Source organism: Lagenorhynchus albirostris, chromosome 10 (assembly GCF_949774975.1).
Source record: "Lagenorhynchus albirostris chromosome 10, mLagAlb1.1, whole genome shotgun sequence".
In the NCBI taxonomy this organism is placed as follows: Eukaryota; Metazoa; Chordata; class Mammalia; order Artiodactyla; family Delphinidae; genus Lagenorhynchus; species Lagenorhynchus albirostris.
In genome coordinates this window covers 65,880,519-65,897,709 of record NC_083104.1, presented here as the reverse complement: position 1 = coordinate 65,897,709, position 17,191 = coordinate 65,880,519, and the positions used below count along the sequence as shown (strand labels likewise).

General features: G+C 43.0%; 1 protein-coding gene and 1 pseudogene across 1 annotated transcript in view; one reads left to right on the top strand and one right to left on the bottom strand.

Annotated features, from left to right (window-relative positions):
- SLC26A8 (solute carrier family 26 member 8) overlaps positions 1 to 5,816 on the top strand; it is a 72,274-nt gene extending 66,458 nt beyond the window's left edge. Inside the window, 4 exon segments of the mRNA XM_060162696.1 lie at positions 180 to 548; positions 3,817 to 3,871; positions 3,972 to 4,156; positions 5,016 to 5,816. Of these exon segments, the coding sequence (XP_060018679.1) occupies positions 180 to 548; positions 3,817 to 3,871; positions 3,972 to 4,156; positions 5,016 to 5,429 (1,023 nt within the window). The 3' untranslated portion in view covers positions 5,430 to 5,816.
- A 5,056-nt stretch (positions 5,817 to 10,872) lies between these two features.
- On the bottom strand, positions 10,873 to 14,526 carry LOC132528123 (suppressor of cytokine signaling 5-like; annotated as a pseudogene).
- Between the last annotated feature and the right edge of the window lie 2,665 nt (positions 14,527 to 17,191).

Genomic DNA, 17,191 nt, shown 5'->3' with positions numbered 1-17,191 from the left:
GTTTTAGTCACAAGCTGGAAGCGACGGTGAGATATCTAAGGAAAAAAGGTATAATGCATAGTCTGCGGAGTTTTCCAAGAGAGAGGGAAGTGAGTTAGTAGATAGAAACAGCATAGTTGCAAATGCTTCCAGGCTTGTTTGAGTCTTATCATAGTCCTCCCCTAACTCTGTCATCCCAGGTTGTTTACACAGAACGATTTGAAAGTAAAAGGGACCTCGACTCGTCGTCCTCCATTAACCTGGTCCGCTGCTCACGTTTCAAAATCATAGACACAAGCCAGACTATGTCCGATGACCAAGTACCGTACATAACATCTTCCACATCCCAGAGAAATCCAAACTACAAGGAGGTGGAGAAAGTTTGGCTTTCTGATGACCCCTCTAGGAGCATGTCGATCACACTCCCTGATGCTTCTGAAACTCAGGTTGGGGGTAGAACACTCCTGCCTTACTCGACTTCATCTCTTCTACCCAGCATCCACACCATCATCCTGGACTTCTCCATGGTACATCTTGTGGATACACAGGCTTTGGTCGTACTAAGACAGGTAAGTACTAAGGAGGTTTTCACAAGAACCCTGATCCCCTCCTACCACCACCATCCCAGCCCTGATCCTGATTGAATCCTGTTAGTCACTGGTTAGCTGCTCTGTGACTCCTAGGCCACTAGGAACTTGAGCACCAAAGACAGTTTAAGGTCAACCAGAATAAAAAGAAAATGAAGCAACTCTGATTTACTAAACTAGGGTTGGTTCCCTAACCATGGCATATTATTTCTCAAGGACTGAAAGATAAGAAACTCTTAACACCATTGAAACAGCAATCTGTGCCACACCCAGTAACTCCCAGCGTATCCTGGGAGTTAGCTACAAAAAATGTCAAGGAATAGGTTCAAATGCTACAGAAGAAAGTTCACAAGGAATTCTCCACTATTCAGCTGCTCTAAAAGGCACTCAGGTTTGAAGAAGTTGTGATGAAATGACACCTCAAGCATGGGGCTGCCTGGTCCGGTACCTGTAAGGATCTTCCCCAGTTCCTTCTTCATTGCCTGCATCTTTGGGTGAAAAGGGCAGGAAAGATTTTTCCTTCAAAGCTATGTTCCCTAAGTCCTGGCTTCTCTCCCACTTTCTGGTTTCTCAGACAGATTTCATTTCTCTCCTTCTTGTACAATATGGAAGTTTAGGTGCACAACTAACCATATTGGCTTTATTGTTTAATGTCTCATAAGTATGAGACATTAAAGACATATTTAATGTCTCAGTGTCTTTTTTTTCGAGCCAGCTTATCTCAGTTTTTAGTCCTCTATCTCACTCTTGCTCCTGTTGGCGATGGCTCAGGTTTACACATCCTGAACCCACTCGCTTCCTGGCTCTAACTGCACCCACATTTTTTTTTAAATTTATTTAATTAATTTATTTTTGATGGTGTTGGGTCTTTGTTGCTGCGTGCGGGCTTTCTCTAGCTGCGGTGAGCAGGGGCTACTCTTCGTTGTGGTGCGTGGGCTTCTCATTGCAGTGGCTTCTCTTGTTGCGGAGCACGGGCTCTAGGCGCGCGGGCTTCAGTAGTTGTGGCACAGGCTCTAGAGCGCAGGCCCAGTAGTTACGGCGCACAGCCTTAGTTGCTCAGTGGCATGTGGGATCTTCCCGGACCAGGGCTTGAACCCATGTCCCCTGCATTGGCAGGTGATTCTTAACCACTGTCCGTCCCCCACCCCCCCACCTTTTTTTGAGATATGCTCCTTTGGCTGACTTTCCTTCTTGTATCCTCAGATTCCATTTTAACAAAATATTTATAAATATTTTATCCTATGTCTTATTCCTAAGTGAAGATGATTCTGTCTTAAGTGAGTCCAGCTCCTCTTTGGTCTAAGGCAATAGGAAGCTTGTCATAGCAGAAAGAACTCTGATTGGTGGTCTGTGGATGTGTGCTTTGTCCTGGCTTTACTACCACTCACTGTCCATCAGACCCGAGGTAACTTAATAAATTGCACTTGGTTTCCTCATCTATAAAATGAGAGGCTTAGAAGAGATTTACATTAAGGTCTTTCCCATCCATGAGACCCTCTCCCCACCAACACCCCACCCCCTCTCCATTTGCAGGCTCAAATATACTTGATAATGTCTTATCTTTGGGACTTTTCCATCTTAGGTTGTACTACTGGGCTGTGTTCTCTTCTCCCAGTCTTACACTGTAGCTGTAGTTTTAGATTTCATTGACTACACTATCGAATGCCTCTTACATGCCAGACTGAGTTGAGCACATTTATATACACTATCTCATTTAGTTCTCACAACAGCCCCGAGAGACAAGCCATATTTCCCCCTAAGAGTCCTGTGCTCGCAGCTAGGAAGGGGCCTGCCCGGCACTGGAACTTAAAGCCTCTGACATTATATCACTCTTCCCCCTGTTCTGTAGTATAATTGGGCCATCCTTTCCTCTCTCCTCTCGTCTTCCATTTTTTGGAGGCACCATATGTTCTGGTCCGTGGCATAACCCTTCCATCAACCTGGCCTACGTTGATGACTTTCTGCTCCAGCCCCATCATTGAGGCAATGTCCGGCACCTTAACTTTGCAGGCTTCAGAGATTCACGGTACACCCTCACACTTTAAAAAAGCAGGTTTCCCCCCAGGTGTCTGGCTCTGTGTGTGTTCGGGTTTGGTTTGTAGCTTCTGTGGCCAAAGCATTTGAGAAGAATGATTTCTTTGACACCGGCATCACCAAGGCCCAGCTGTTCCTCACCCTCCACGACGCTGTGCTGTTTGCTTTGTTGTATCCCGCCTTGTTGGAGGAAGTCATTATGTTTTGTTTACTTTATAATTGAAAACTTGAACCCACTAAGAAAAATCCCAGTAGTTGTTCTTATTAGAGACAACCACTCCATTTAAGCTTCTTCTTAATTCACGATATTTCAGTCTCCCATTGCTTGTCATTTAGAGTGTGTCTATAGTGGCTCTTTACCAAATAACGTTATGATTTACTGTATGATCAAGAATGACTTTCTTGTTTCCCCTTGGCAGTGAAAGAAGTAGAGTCTGTCTGTTTTGTTTCTTTTGACACTCCAACTTAGTGCCCAGGTTTGGAACCTGTTGAGTCTTAGAGTATTAAGGTGAATGGTGACTTCTTTTGAATTGAACGTTAAGATTTATAGCTCCAGAGCATATATATATATATATATATATATATATGCTATATATATATATATATATATATATATATATATATATATATATAGGCTGAAGTATATACTTGGGGTCAGTGTCTGATGTTTTACTAAATTCAAATACAACTCTGCAGAGCAGCACTGAATATGATCCTCAGGGTTCCTGAATACCTTTCCCAACTGTATCACTTGACCATCTCTGGGCCACATTTTGCCACCTCTGCTTAGTGGACTCCAGAGAGAAGGAGGTCACGTGCAAACACTAAGCAATAATACCAAGGTATAATTGTTCATGAGGCCCGTCCAGTGTGTCCCCATCACACCTGTGCCTGTGTCTATCCTAGCACTGTCCTCATGTGAACATTTGTCTCTTTATGTGAACTGTTTCCCCACTTAAGGCCATGGGCAACCCTCCCTCTCACTCCCCACCCAAGACCATCTGATTCTCTTTTGTATTCTGGCACTTTAGGCATTTCCTGGCATAAAGCAGTTCACTCATCAAATGTTTACAGAGCTGAATGGGGTGGGGATGCAAAGGTACATATACCCCAGACAAGTGAATGACCAAAGCAGTTTTAAAACTCAGCTAATTAAAAGGCCCTTTCCTCTACTGAGTGTGAAGATCTCTAAAACTGGCTTACTCTCTCCCCACAGATGTTCAGTGCTTTCCAAAACGCAAACATCTTGGTGCTCATTGCAGGGTGTCACTGTGAGTATCTTTCATCTTATGAAGAGGGCTGTGTTTTGTATCCTGGATCCTCTCCTCCCCAGATGTCTGACCCTGTGTGTGTTCCCGGTTTCGTTTGTAGCTTCTGTGATCAGGGCACTTGAGAAGAATGATTTCTTTGACACTGGCATCACCAAGGCCCAGCTGTTCCTCACCCTCCATGATGCTGTGCTATTTGCTTTGTCAAGGAGGTTGCCAGAGTCCTCCGAGTTAAATGTGGACGAATTGGAGACAGTGATACAAGAAGCCTACTCAGAAACAGACAAGGTTGGATGATGTGAAGCATCGGGGTGGGGAGTGGTGTGGTGGTGAGGTGGGAGGAGACACCTAATCAGATAGAGATGAGCAACGTCCAGGAAAGGTTTTTGAGTGTGGCTGTCCCAGAATTTGAAATGTTGAAAGGTTCCCTTACCAGTTGGTAAATAGCAATAAACCTGAGTCCCAGGTTCCCACACTGCCATGGCATCTGGGTGTCATTCAGGATCCTTTCCCAACTGAAGAAGGGTTACCCAACCCAGCAGAGGACTCAAGGATCTTTTTACAGCAGGCTTGGTTAGTGCCAGTGCCATACCAATTAATAAATATTTTAAATATCTCCTTTAGCTATCCCTTTAGAATCCCCCCCTACCACCATCCTTGGGATGGATAATAAAACTGATGAACTAGCAGACGTAAAGGTCTGCCAGTCTAACTCTATGGCTAGAGCAAAAGGTGGGGACTATAGACAGATAAAGCTAAAGAAGATAGCAGGAGGCCAGGTCATGAAGGGCCTGCTGAGGATTACATTAGGGGGTTGGAAAGACAAGTAAAATCAAGAAGACAAGATGTCCAGGAATGCTGACCAGACCATTGTTATTTAAATGGTTGACCATGAAATCCAGGCTGGCTACAAAAACTAGAGAAATTGGAAGTTATGGATTGATTGAGCTCGAAGCATGGTAAGTAACTGAGGAACCAGAGGGTGCAAAGGAGATGAAAAGCAAATTTAGGCCAGAAATATTTTCTACTTTGCCAGGAACCCATGCTTTCTGGTACCTTAAGTCCTACTGTATTCTGAAATTCCTTGACTGTTCAAAAATTAAATCTAATTGGGAAGTTTTAACCCATCTAATTGTGTGTATTTCAGAAAGAAGAATCAAAACATAAAATGAGTAGCCGTCTTATAGAAGCCCCCAGAAGTAAAAGTCCAGCCTTCATACTCCAGGACCCAATAACAGAGGAGGAATCAGAGCTAGACTTTGATCTGTATCCCATGCAGGAGTCAGAACAAGAGACTGGGCTAGATCCAGACCTAGACCTGGATCACGAGATGGAGCCTGAGTCAGAGCTGGAGCCTGAATCTGAGCTGGATCCAGAGACAGAGACCAAGCCTGAGCCCACATCCAGGCCAAGGTCTCAGCAGCAGTACTAGCCTCTGTATCAGTTTATAACTCCCCAGTCCCCACCTCAGACTCAGCCTAGGACACAGTCAGTAGAGAGTAGGCATCAGCTTATGAATTCACTTACATCCCAGAGCAACGCCAGTGAGGATACCTTGTAGATGAGCTAGGAATAAGGGGTCAGATTCCCTCAGCAAATCCTCCCCACCCAAATGGGGCCACTTGGTCTGGAGACGTAGGCTAGTTACAAACTAGCAGTACTTTCTTTGGGACTCCTCTACCTGTTGGCCTTCCTCCTTCCTCAGCGCTGGGATCTCACTCCCAGATCACAATACTAAACACCAAGAATTATCTCTGAATTCCTTATCCAGGTTCACTTCGTTTCACCTTCAGCAGATGTTCCACTGAAGGATTTCCTTCTTCACACCCCTCACCTCTGTGCTTTTTTTTTTTTAAGACCATCTCTAACTTATTCCTCTCATCTGTGTTCCCCTTTCTCTAAAGAGATGAGGCTCAAATAAAATACATAACTCTAGTTACATTTGGACCCTTCCTGCATCTTCTACCTTTTCTGTATTCTGTATGCCGAAGGAACTGTCAGGTGGAAGAAATCCCAGAAGTAGGTAGATACAGTGGGGAAGAGATGAGCATGAAAAAGAAAAACTGCGTAGCATTTGTACTTTATATGTTATCTTCACTGCACTGCTGCAGTGGGAAATAGGGGGTAAATAGGTTAAGTTAGGCCAGGCTGGGACTTCCCTGGTGGTCCAGTGGTTAAGACTTTGGCTTCCAGTGCAGGGGGTGCGGGTTTGATCCCTGGTCGGGGAACTGAGATCCCAAATGTCGTGCAGTGCGGCAAAAAAAAAAAAGTTAGGCCAGCCTGTGAAGGCTTGTAATACAAAGAACTGTTAGGCTAAAAGCACTTTTGCCGTCACTCCAAGGTCAGGATCTTATCCTGACAGTGTTTCAGAAGGCCAATAAGCTGTACCATCCAATGAGAATGTTAGCTCTATAGAACTCCCCCTGGTCTTCACATTCACATTCACTGTTGCTTCTTTCTTATAGGTTTTTAAGATCCAGGCAATCTAGGATCTGTACTCTTGGTGGACCAAACAGTTAAAATCTGTGACAGACACCAACCCCTTAGGAATTGGAAAAGTCAATCAAATCACTAGTTTGGTCCACATTTAAAAAAAGTTTTAAAAATTAAAAAAAATTTCCCCTCCTCCATTAAAAAAAATCTAGTATTAAGGTACAACCTGAAGAGAAATATAAACCCCTGGGCAAAGGCATTGGGAATACTGAATTTTATTTCCCACTCAGTAAACAAGATTCCCCTTGCTTAGAAAATCAACTTCTCTCACCTGTTAGATGAAAGAAATACTTCTTAAAATAAGTGTCTCTTATCACAGAGATAACAGGTGCATTTATTCATTCTATAAACATTTACTAAGCATCTGCTATATACACAGCACCCCAAACTGTGGGGTAAATAAAACAATATTATCCCTCCCTACTTTACACATGCATAAAGTGAGACATAAGTTTTGTAACTAGCCCAAGGTCATATACAATTGTACCCTAAAAGAGGTGGGGGGCCCAAGTTACAAGCTTCATTTGTTCATGTTTACTCAACACATTTATTGAACTCCTACTATGTGCCAGCCACTGTCCCAGGTGCTGAAGACACAAAAATAAGCAGAATAGATGACAAAGATAATTATAAATTGTGATAAGTACCTTGACGGTAAAATACAGGAAACAAAGAGGGCATACATCAGGAGGACCTGAACCTATCTTGGGTGTCAAGGAAACTCTTCCTATGGTAATGACAATGACCTTGCATCTGAAGGATGAGAAAGAGCTAGACTGAAAGTAGGTTCCAATGACTGCTAGGAGGGCAGAACAAAACGGGGGACCAAGAGTGGTAACCATGGGTAAGTACAGAAGCTGGGCACCCAGGGACACAGCCAGATGGAGCCTAAGGGTGATTACCATGGCACCAAGGTCTCAACCAGAAACTGGTTCAAACCAGGCTGTCAGGGTGGCAGGAACAAGCACAGAAGTGTTTCAAAACCAAGAAAACATTTCACATTTAAAACAGGAGACTAGGAAGTGCACAGAGAGCCGTTTCTGTGGGCTGCCGCCCTCTCACTCCAGCTCCCTTCCATTCCCACATTTCCATCAGAGGAAGGTATTTAAACACAGAACCAATGGCTTCTGAGAGTCTGGTAGAGTTTAGACTTCGGACCTTTCTGTTACAACTGCAACATAGCTAAATCTTGATTTTCATGCATGACCTCAGAAAGACCAACCTGATGCTTGGACTATAGCCTATCTTTAAAGCATATTCTTCATAAATCCATAGCATCCATCCCCTCCTGAAATAATAAGATGAAGAAAAATGGTCAATTGATTGTAAACAGTTCAGCATTAAAGAAAGGATAAAGTAAGTAACAATTCAAAGGCTGAGTCTTCTTCCAAAATGCAGATTGCCTGAAATTCTAAGACGTTTCAAACTTTACAAAATGCCATGGTTTGGATTGGTTAGCTCACTTGTCATTGCGTGGTCATCATTGCAGATTTTATATCTCTAATAAGAAATTGGAGAAAAATTTTAAAGACTAAAAAACTAGTATAGGCCAGATCTGAAAGAGTATTTTTCTCCATTACTGAAAAAATCTCAAAGTAGTTTATGTTCTACAGTAAATGGGTTATGGGGCATGATTTTCACATATAAGAAATTACGTGAAGTCAATACAACTGCAGAAAACTGGGTTTGGAAAAGAGATTGGTCAAAATAGGTGACCCTAGGTGCTGTCTCTAAATATTAATACATTAAATGTCACAAAGCCCAATGGACTGTAACTTGATCTTACCCATATCTGATTTAGATGACAGTTAGATGAGACTTTGGACTTAGACCTTTCAGTTGATGATATGTGAGAAGGACATGAAGTTTGGGGAACCAGAGATGGAATATTATGGTCTAAATATTTGTGTCACCCAAAATTCACATGTTGAAATCCTAATCCCCAAGATAATGGTATTAGGAGATGGGGCCTTTGGGAGGTGATTAGGTCACTCTTACAATTATTAGTGGGATCAGTACCCTTATAAAAGAAGCCTCAGAGGGCTTCCCTGGTGGCGCAGTGGTTGAGAGTCCGCCTGCTGAAGCAGGGGACACGGGTTCGTGCCCCGGTCCGGGAAGATCCCACATGCCGCGGAGCGGCTGGACCCGTAAGCCATGGCCACTGAGCCTGCGCGTCCGGAGCCTGTGCTCCGCAATGGGAGAGGCCACAACGGTGAGAGGCCCACGTACTGCAAAAAAAAAAAAAAGAGGCCTCAGAGAGAAACCTCCTCCCTTCCACTATATGAGGACACAGCAAGGAGACAGCCATCTATGAACCAGAAAGTGGGTTCTCACCAGACATCTAATCTGCCAGCGCTTTGATCTTGGACTTCCCAGCCTCCAGAACTGTAAGAAATAAATTTCTGTTGTTTATAAGCCACCCAGTCTATGGTATTTTGTTATAGCAGCCCAAATGGACTAAGATGCCCAAGGACTTAACTGTAGTGTATCTAGATTCAACTCTCATTTATAGGTAGAAATAAAGGAAGTAATGGCATAATCCAAGGTCATTAAGGGTCTTGAGATTATAGAATCTCAGTGCTAAAAAGGACCATGAGGGTCATCTGGACCAATTTTACCCATCCAGTCTCTTACAATTAAATTTAATTTGGGACTTCCCTGGTGGTCCAGTGGTTAAGACCCCACACTGCCAATTCAGGAGACACAGGTTCGATCCCTATTAGGGGAACTAAGATCCTGCATGCCGCATGGTGCAGCCAAAATAAATAAATAAATACAAAAATAAATTTAATTCAATAAACACTTATTGGAAGACTCACCATACCCCAGATACTCTGTGTTTCCATAATCTATTACTGCAGGACAATCCACCCAAAATTTAGGGGCTTAAAACAATAGTCATGCATTTGTTCATTATTCTGCAATCTGGGCTGGGTTTAGCTAGGCCCATTCATGAGGCCGCAGTCATCTAGAGATTCACCTGGGGCTAGAAATTGAAGATGGGTTTACTCACAAGTCTCGACATCTCAGCTGGGATGGCTGCAAGGGCTGGAGGCTGGCCAGGCAGCCATCTCTCTCCACACAGTCTCTCTGGGAGGGTACCTGGACTGCACACAGCAGCTCAAGGCAGCATGTCACCTGCCACATTCCACAGATCAAAGTACGTGACAAGGCCAGCCATGATTCAATGTGAGGGCAAATACACTCCACTTCTTGAAGAGAAAATAATTTATGGCCATTTTTAATCCACCACACTATGATAAAAGAATGAATAGAATATGATATCTGCCCTCAAGGAGCTCCCAAGCTACAAACATGCGGGGAGAGAGTGTCATGCCTACTAAACGAAAAGGTGATAATAATGAGAGGTAAAGTGCTATAGAAATACAGATGACAGGAAGGGTTAGAAAGAATGTGGGTCAGGGAAAACTACTGAGAAGAAATGACATTTGAGCTGGGCATTGAGATTAAGTGGGATAAACACGAGTCTCCCAACGGACCAAGGATGAGTAGAGGAGCCACAGCTACTGTGGATCAAGTGTCCATCTGAGTAAGCACCAAGAAAAATCTTGAGTTTTGTTCTGGGAAATGGTTAAATTACTTGGAAACAGTTTGATCACTTCAGGTATGACTTTTATGCTTTGTTAGGTGAGACTAGAGCACCATTTAGTATAGGGCTAATTATTCCCCCAAACTGAGACAAAGTCTTTCTAAAAACTCTATCCAATGCTCTGAATATTGGACTTAATATAATCAAAGGAGACTCATGCTTTAATTAATTTTGTGTTATCTTATAAATTTGTTAAAATACAGCTTCTCATTGTAAGAATAATACTTGCTCTTTAATGAAAATTATAAAATACAGAAAAGTGGGGTGGAAAAAAAGAAATCTCCTGTACTTCCATTCCCTAGAGAAATTCTGTTAACATTCTGGGGTGTTTCTTTTGTTTTACTAGAAAGCATGGGCTTTGTCTTAGTAATGAAGGATTCTTACCTCCCAAAGTTATAGTACTTTTTCTTTAGTAAATTAGAGGGTGCTTTGATTAAATCTAAAATACCACCATCCCAACATGCATTTCTTGTTCTTAAGGACTGAGATAAACAACCTGGGAACCCTGCTGGATGCCCACACCTGGCCTCAGCCCTCTAGGAAGCACCAGGCCTACAACTTTATTTCCAGTATCCTTTCTTCAGATTTAATAAATTTAAGGGAAATGCCAGGGAGTTGACAGAAATCCAGTTTACTTAACAGTACTTTTCACGAAACAGACAAGGAGACTGAGTATAAACTATAGCAATGCTTAAGTGAAATGCACTATGCCCTCATGTCAGAAAATTGCAATTTTTTTTTCCTTAAAGGAAAGCAGTCTTTATTTTGGGGACTTCCAAAGCTTGATTTATAGTAACTACAAACATTGCTACTTTTGAAAGTTTATAGAAAACATTTTTAGAAAAATGGTAATTTCAAACATTAGTCACACTGTTGTAACACTCATCCAATAATTATTTATTCTTCAGTAAGAAATAGAATTCTTCACAGCAAATGCCCCAGAGTTGCCTCACTCAATTACTACAGCCATTAAAAACCCATTAACTAAATCAACTAAATGTTTTTGTAGCCTTACTGAACACCTGTAGCTCTATCCTCTGTTGTCTCAATAGGCACCACGTTTATCTAAGTAACAGTAGATCACATCTGACAGATACTAACACTAAGCTTACGTACTGTACTGAAGAAGCTTAACACTGATATGTGTGCTTGCTATAGGTGTACTCTCTGACGAACATAAAAGCAGATCTAGGTAATGTCCTTTGGGGATGGGAGAGTTTACTTTGCCTTGACTGGTTCTCATTCTAACCAGCGAACTCTTTTTGTTTTTAATGACACTCTTTTAAAAAATCCTGTAACATTGATGGGAAGGGAGCCCACCACCATCATATGTGGTGCACCTACAGATGACTGCATGGCAGTTATATTGCGGCCTAAATGTCCTATTTAGTGATATAGTAAGCAATGGTCCAAAAAACATGCAAGAGCTGGGATCTTTAAAGCGTTCCACAAAAGTCCTGTTACAGTGGAAAATGAATTGTCTAAGGGTCATGAGTATTAAAACTAAGGTTATGATTCCACTGTTCAATTTGGGCAGGCAGGGATCTGTTGTCACGTCGGAAGATCACGGAAAAGAGGACTCTTTGCAGAGTCCCTGATCAAAAATGGGCCTTCAGGTTTCTCTTCAAGAACAGCTCTGCTGAGCTTCCCTGGTGGAGCAGTGGTTGAGAGTCCGCCTGCCGATGCAGGGGATACAGGTTCGTGCCCCGGTCCAGGAAGATCCCACATGCCGCGGAGCGGCTGGGCCCATGAGCCATGGCCGCTGAGCCTGCGCGTCCGGAGCCTGTGCTCTGCAATGGGAGAGGCCACAACAGTGAGAGGCCCGCGTACCGCAAAAAAAAAAAAAAAGAACGGCTCTTCTTCGTAATGGTTCATCACTCACCAGTGACAGGGATTGCCTGTAATCTGAAGCAAATTGGGCATGAGGCAGTGTATGTAATCAATCTGTTTATGGACTTCCCAAGCTCTCCAGCTACTAACATGGGCATGGCTGTCTCCGGGTACCTGACGTTGCCCTTGCCTGCGTGATTGCAAACACTGGGGGGTTGTGTCCTCTTCTGAGTCACAATTAGCTTGTGAAATTGCAGAATTGTTCTGATTTATTTCAGTCATTCTAGGAGCTGACTTTGGTTCCAGTTTATATAAAAAATTAACTGGTACAGTGTCTTCAGACGTATGTGTTTGTGCATCGGGAAGGGGATCAACCTCTTTTTCAACACCAAGCTGCATTCTCTCTCTAAGCTTATCCTCTTCAGCTTCTGTAGAAGCCAAGGATAGATCAAACGTATCAAAAAATGTTGAATGTGGGCTCACAGGAATATGCTGTTTAATCAAAGGCCATTTAGGGGCTAAATCTGAGACAGCAGGGAAAGAACATTTCTCAAGCATTAATTCAGAAAGGCATGTTTTTCTTTTATTAGAAAAGAGGAGCTTTGACCGCTTGTTTAAGTTCTCATGGGAAAACACAAGCCTACAGTATCCTGCAATCTCTGTCTCCTACAGTGCTGCTGGAAATGATGTTCATGTCATGTACAGAGCTTATGCCATTTCGCCTCTCTCTCCTTTGAAGTCCACTTCGAGTTCCACCAAACTTTTTTTTTTTTTTTTTTTTGGCTGTGCGGCTTGTGGGATCTTAGTTCCCCAACCAGGGATCAAACCCAGGCCCCTGGCAGTGGGACCGCCAAGCCCTAACCACTGGACCACCAGGGAATTCCCTCCACCAAGCTTTTTACCAGTATCCAATGAACTTTGTGTCTCTGCAGAACAGGAATGTTTTTTCTTCCTACCCCACGGAGCATGTCAATAGTAGAAACCTCTTCTTGCAAGTCTTGTCCCTGGGGTGACACATGAATTATTATCCATTTCAATGTTTATTTCAACAATCTGAGGAGTTTCAGTGGCACAGTTTTGGTTTCTCCTTGAAGAATTCTTTGAAGAGCTTAATCCCAGTCATAAGGCAACATTTCCTCTTCAGGGACTGCTCTGTTGCTGAGGAGCTGTCTCCTATACTGATTTTTTCTCTTTGACAGACAAAACATCTGTTGGAGTTCATGCCTGCATTTTCACTACAGCTTCCTCCTTCATGGCTGAAGAGATTCTGACACCTGTATTGGAAGTTATTCCATATTTTCCCCACTTTATCGGTTGATTATAAGCTCATGACCAATAGCAGGCAGGGCTTTGGAGGGGCAGGAGCCGTGAAGGAAATATGTTGTTCTTCTGGCCACAGATACGCATGGTGCCCTTAACCTGCTACACTCACTGAAACTTGCCCAGTGGTGTTCGTTCCTCCATAGAGCCTGACTCCCTGCGACATCCTGATGCATCTTATAAATGGTGTGTGGGAGACACAGCAGCTCAGATGATCCCCACTCTCCCACTCCGCTATTACCCTGGCGTGCTCCTTCTCTCCCAGGTAGCCCTCACTTATTAACCCTTTACTGTGTATCAGGTTCTGTTCTAAGCACTTCACAAAAGCTAACACATTATTCTGCACAACAACCCTGCGAGGTAGGGCTGTTATTACTCCCATTTCCTAGATGAGGAAACTGAGGTACAGGAGGTCCCACTGCCCTGGATTCCCCCTGAGGCCCCTAACTCTACCATCTTGTCTACTGCTTAGTATCTGTGCCAGTGAACGTTCAGAATAAGTCCAATAGTGCAAATTTCTGGCCTAGTAGAGGGAAAGGTGTGTCACCAAAAGGAAAAGCAGGTTCAAATGAAGGACAATTCCTATTTACTGAGTGCATGCGATGGTGCAGGTACTTCACAGGCATGATCATATTTGTTACTTGCTCCAAAGCCTCTCGTTGCGAGAGGGACAGTTATTCTTTTTACCCAGGGTAGGACTCTTAAGACCAAGAGTTTGCCAAAAGTCACCACTATTCAGTGTCAATGTCAAAACTCAAACCCAGGTGAGATGCCAAAGATTAGGCCTTTTCTCTACTCAGTGCTGCTTCAATTTGGGGAAAGGTGGCTTCTTGGTGCCTTTGACATGAGAAACTCAAATCAGTGCACTGAGTGCCTCTGTGTCTCTGCCTCCTGCCCTGGTCCCTTCCCCCCCATACACCCAGCCACCCATGATTTCTACATTCTTTCATAACATCCCAGATAATTCACTGAGCACCTACTACGTACCTGACACTTTTCTTGTAGGCCCTGGAGATACAGCAGTAAACAAAAGTCACTGTCATTCCAAGGAGTAGTGGGGCAATCAAAGCAAATAAACAAAAAAGGCCTTTCCCTCCCCAAAAAGTCATTCTCAGGTTCACTGCCAGAGGGTGTATAAACCTCTCAAAGGTCCAAACAAAGGAACATATTGAAATATTGGTGTTTGGATTGAGAGAGTAAGTAACTTTAATGACTTTTTGCAAGTCAGATGGTTTCCAGTTATCTGCCTTCAACAAAACTGAATAAGGACCTCTTGGAGTTGTCAGTTGACGGTCATTAAATTTTGATGATGATTACTACGTGATTTTTGGCACATTTGGAAGGAGTTTAAAAAAAACAATGATACTCCTGTGCCAAACCCTTTCCATTCCCATGTACTTATTTTATGTGACCAAGTTTTCGTAGCTATTACCAAACAAACATGAATAGAATGATGCAGGGCTTATTGAGAAAAATCACCTACCTTTGCACTGAGGTATATTTGCAATAAAGTTTCATCTATCACAAAATGATCCTATATGTTATTTTGATTAATCATGCAATAATAATACTCATAATGATAGGTAAGAAAGCTTTTAGAGGATCATGATCTCAGGAAACATTTTTACAAATTAAATTACAACATAAACACACATTTGTATGGTGGAGAAGTATGATAGGATGATCAATACAAGACATTTAAGCATAAAATTGTATTACCTGAGGATAAACTTCTGTGAGAGTAAAATGAAATAGAAATACAAGTTCAGGGAGAAAAGCGGGTAATGTAAAATTTCTTAAAGTGATTTTTATTTTTTACATATAAAAATGAATGATGGTGGGTATCAAATTGCTATTGTATTTAAATTCCATTGGATGGCATTCAAAACTGTGATGTTAACACTTTTAAAGTGTCGATTTCCTTTGCAATCTGTATGGCTTTTATGTAATTTTCTTGCCTAGTGAGCCTATCTAGAAAATCCAATACAAGACTGAACAGAAGTGGTGAGAGAGTGGACATCCTTTTCTTGTTCCTGATCTTAGGGAGAAAGCTTTCAGTCTTTCACCATTAAATATAATGACAGCTGAGTGTTTTTCCTCAGCCTTTATCAGGTTGAGGAAATTCCCTTCCATTCCTAGTTTGTTGCATGTTTTGCATGGGGGTAGTTTCAAAAAGTTATTTTAGTGAATAAGGAAGCAAAATGTTTGAAAACTCAAGTTCAATTTCCTTAGAAACTCTGTCCCTGCCATACCCCCAACAACAAGCACAGTGCCTCCATATGAAAGGGGCCCAATCAGCATTTGTGGAGCAAACTATCTCCCTCCTTCCCCGTTGCATTTTATACTCCAGTGATGCTACACTGTTTATGGTTCCCCCACATACCATGCTGTCTTCTCTGACCGCAGGTTCCGTCCCTCCCTTCTGTTCCCAGCTGACACTTATTTGATGTGTTCCAATGCTGCCCCCGTGTCATCTCATTCAGGAGATGCCTCTCTCCTCAGCTCTTCTCAAATCCTGAGCTGAGCGGGCCTCTTTTTTTGTGCTCCTGTGGTACTTTGTGCATCTACTGTATTTATAATCCCCCACTAAACTAGACAGATGATAGGGTGTGTGGTTAAGGGTATGAATTTGAGAGCCTGGCTGCCCAGATTCAAAATTCTGCCTCTTACTAGTTTGTGTGACTTTGGTTGTACCTCAGCTTCTTCATCTGTCAAACACAGGTGATAATAATGGTACTGATCTCATAGAGTTGTTTGAGGGATGAGGGGTAACAGTATCCAGCAAATAGTCATTACTATGTAAGAATTAGCGAATATGTGTGTATGTATAAATGATTCACTTTGCTGCACACCTGAATCACAACACTGTAAATCAACTATACCCCAATAAAAATTAAAAAAAAAAAGAATTAGCTATTAAGTCCTACAGGGCAAGGGCTATGTTTTCTTCTTCTCTGCTTCTCCAAGCCCTTAGTCTCCTGCCCGGGCTGCAGTGGGTACTTGATACATGTTTGTCATGAGGGTGGGCCTGGTGGAAAGTATCTGAAAGAAGGAAAAGAAATATGAATTTGACATTGCATAGCAGGTAGAAATCAGAACTCAAATGTCTAAACCATGTTGCGCATTTTTATGTATTTCCTAAACAGTCTTCACTCTGGCCCCGAGATTGCCAAACTGGAGAAATTAAACCTGGGGCCAGAGGTTCCAAGAGGACAGAGTGACCTCAGAGAATATACACAAGTCACAAGAGCTGTGCTGTGCCTGCCTGCTAATGAATGTTAACAAATGTGTGTGGCAGATTTTAGTCAAAACTTGTTTTCTTTATATCCCGGGAGTGAGGATGTGGTGCGGACAAATCCTCATTACTATACACTTCTCTGGTAGAAGTTCTTTACCCAGGTAGAAGAACTAAGAGTTGGACACGATCAGCGCAGGTTAGTTTGCAACACCCTGCTGCCTCCCCAGAGCACCTCCAGGGAGCAGAGCAAGGGCTCTACCTGCCTCCAGAACCATCAATCTCTGTAACCTCCTCATTGCTAGAGAATCTCCTCCCCTCCTCCAACCTTCACGCTGTGGCCAGAGCATCCAAAATGATGCGTAGTTTCCCACCCTACCAAGCCAAGGCTTTTATTCTTTTATTTTTTTAAAGATTTATTTATTATTTTTTTTTATTTTATTTATCTTTGTCTGGGTCGGGTCTTAGTTGCAGCACTTGGCATCTTCGTTGAGGCATGCGGAATCTTTTTGTTGCAGCACGCGGGCCCTTTCGTTGCGGTGCACGGGCTTCTCGCTAGTTGTGGCGTGCCGGTTTTCTCTCTCAAGTTGTGGCGTGCAGGCTCCAGGGTGCGTGGGCTCTGTACTTTTGCAGCACACAGGCTCTCTAGTTGAGGCGCGCGAGCTCAGCAGTTGTGGCGCGCGGGCTTAGTGGTCCCGCGGTATGTGGGATCTTAGTTCCCTGTCCAGGGATCGAACCCACGTCCCCTGCACTGTAAGGTGGATTCTTCACCACTGGACCACCAGGGAAGTCCCAAGGCTTTTATTCTTATATCTCCTCCACCTACACCCCTCAA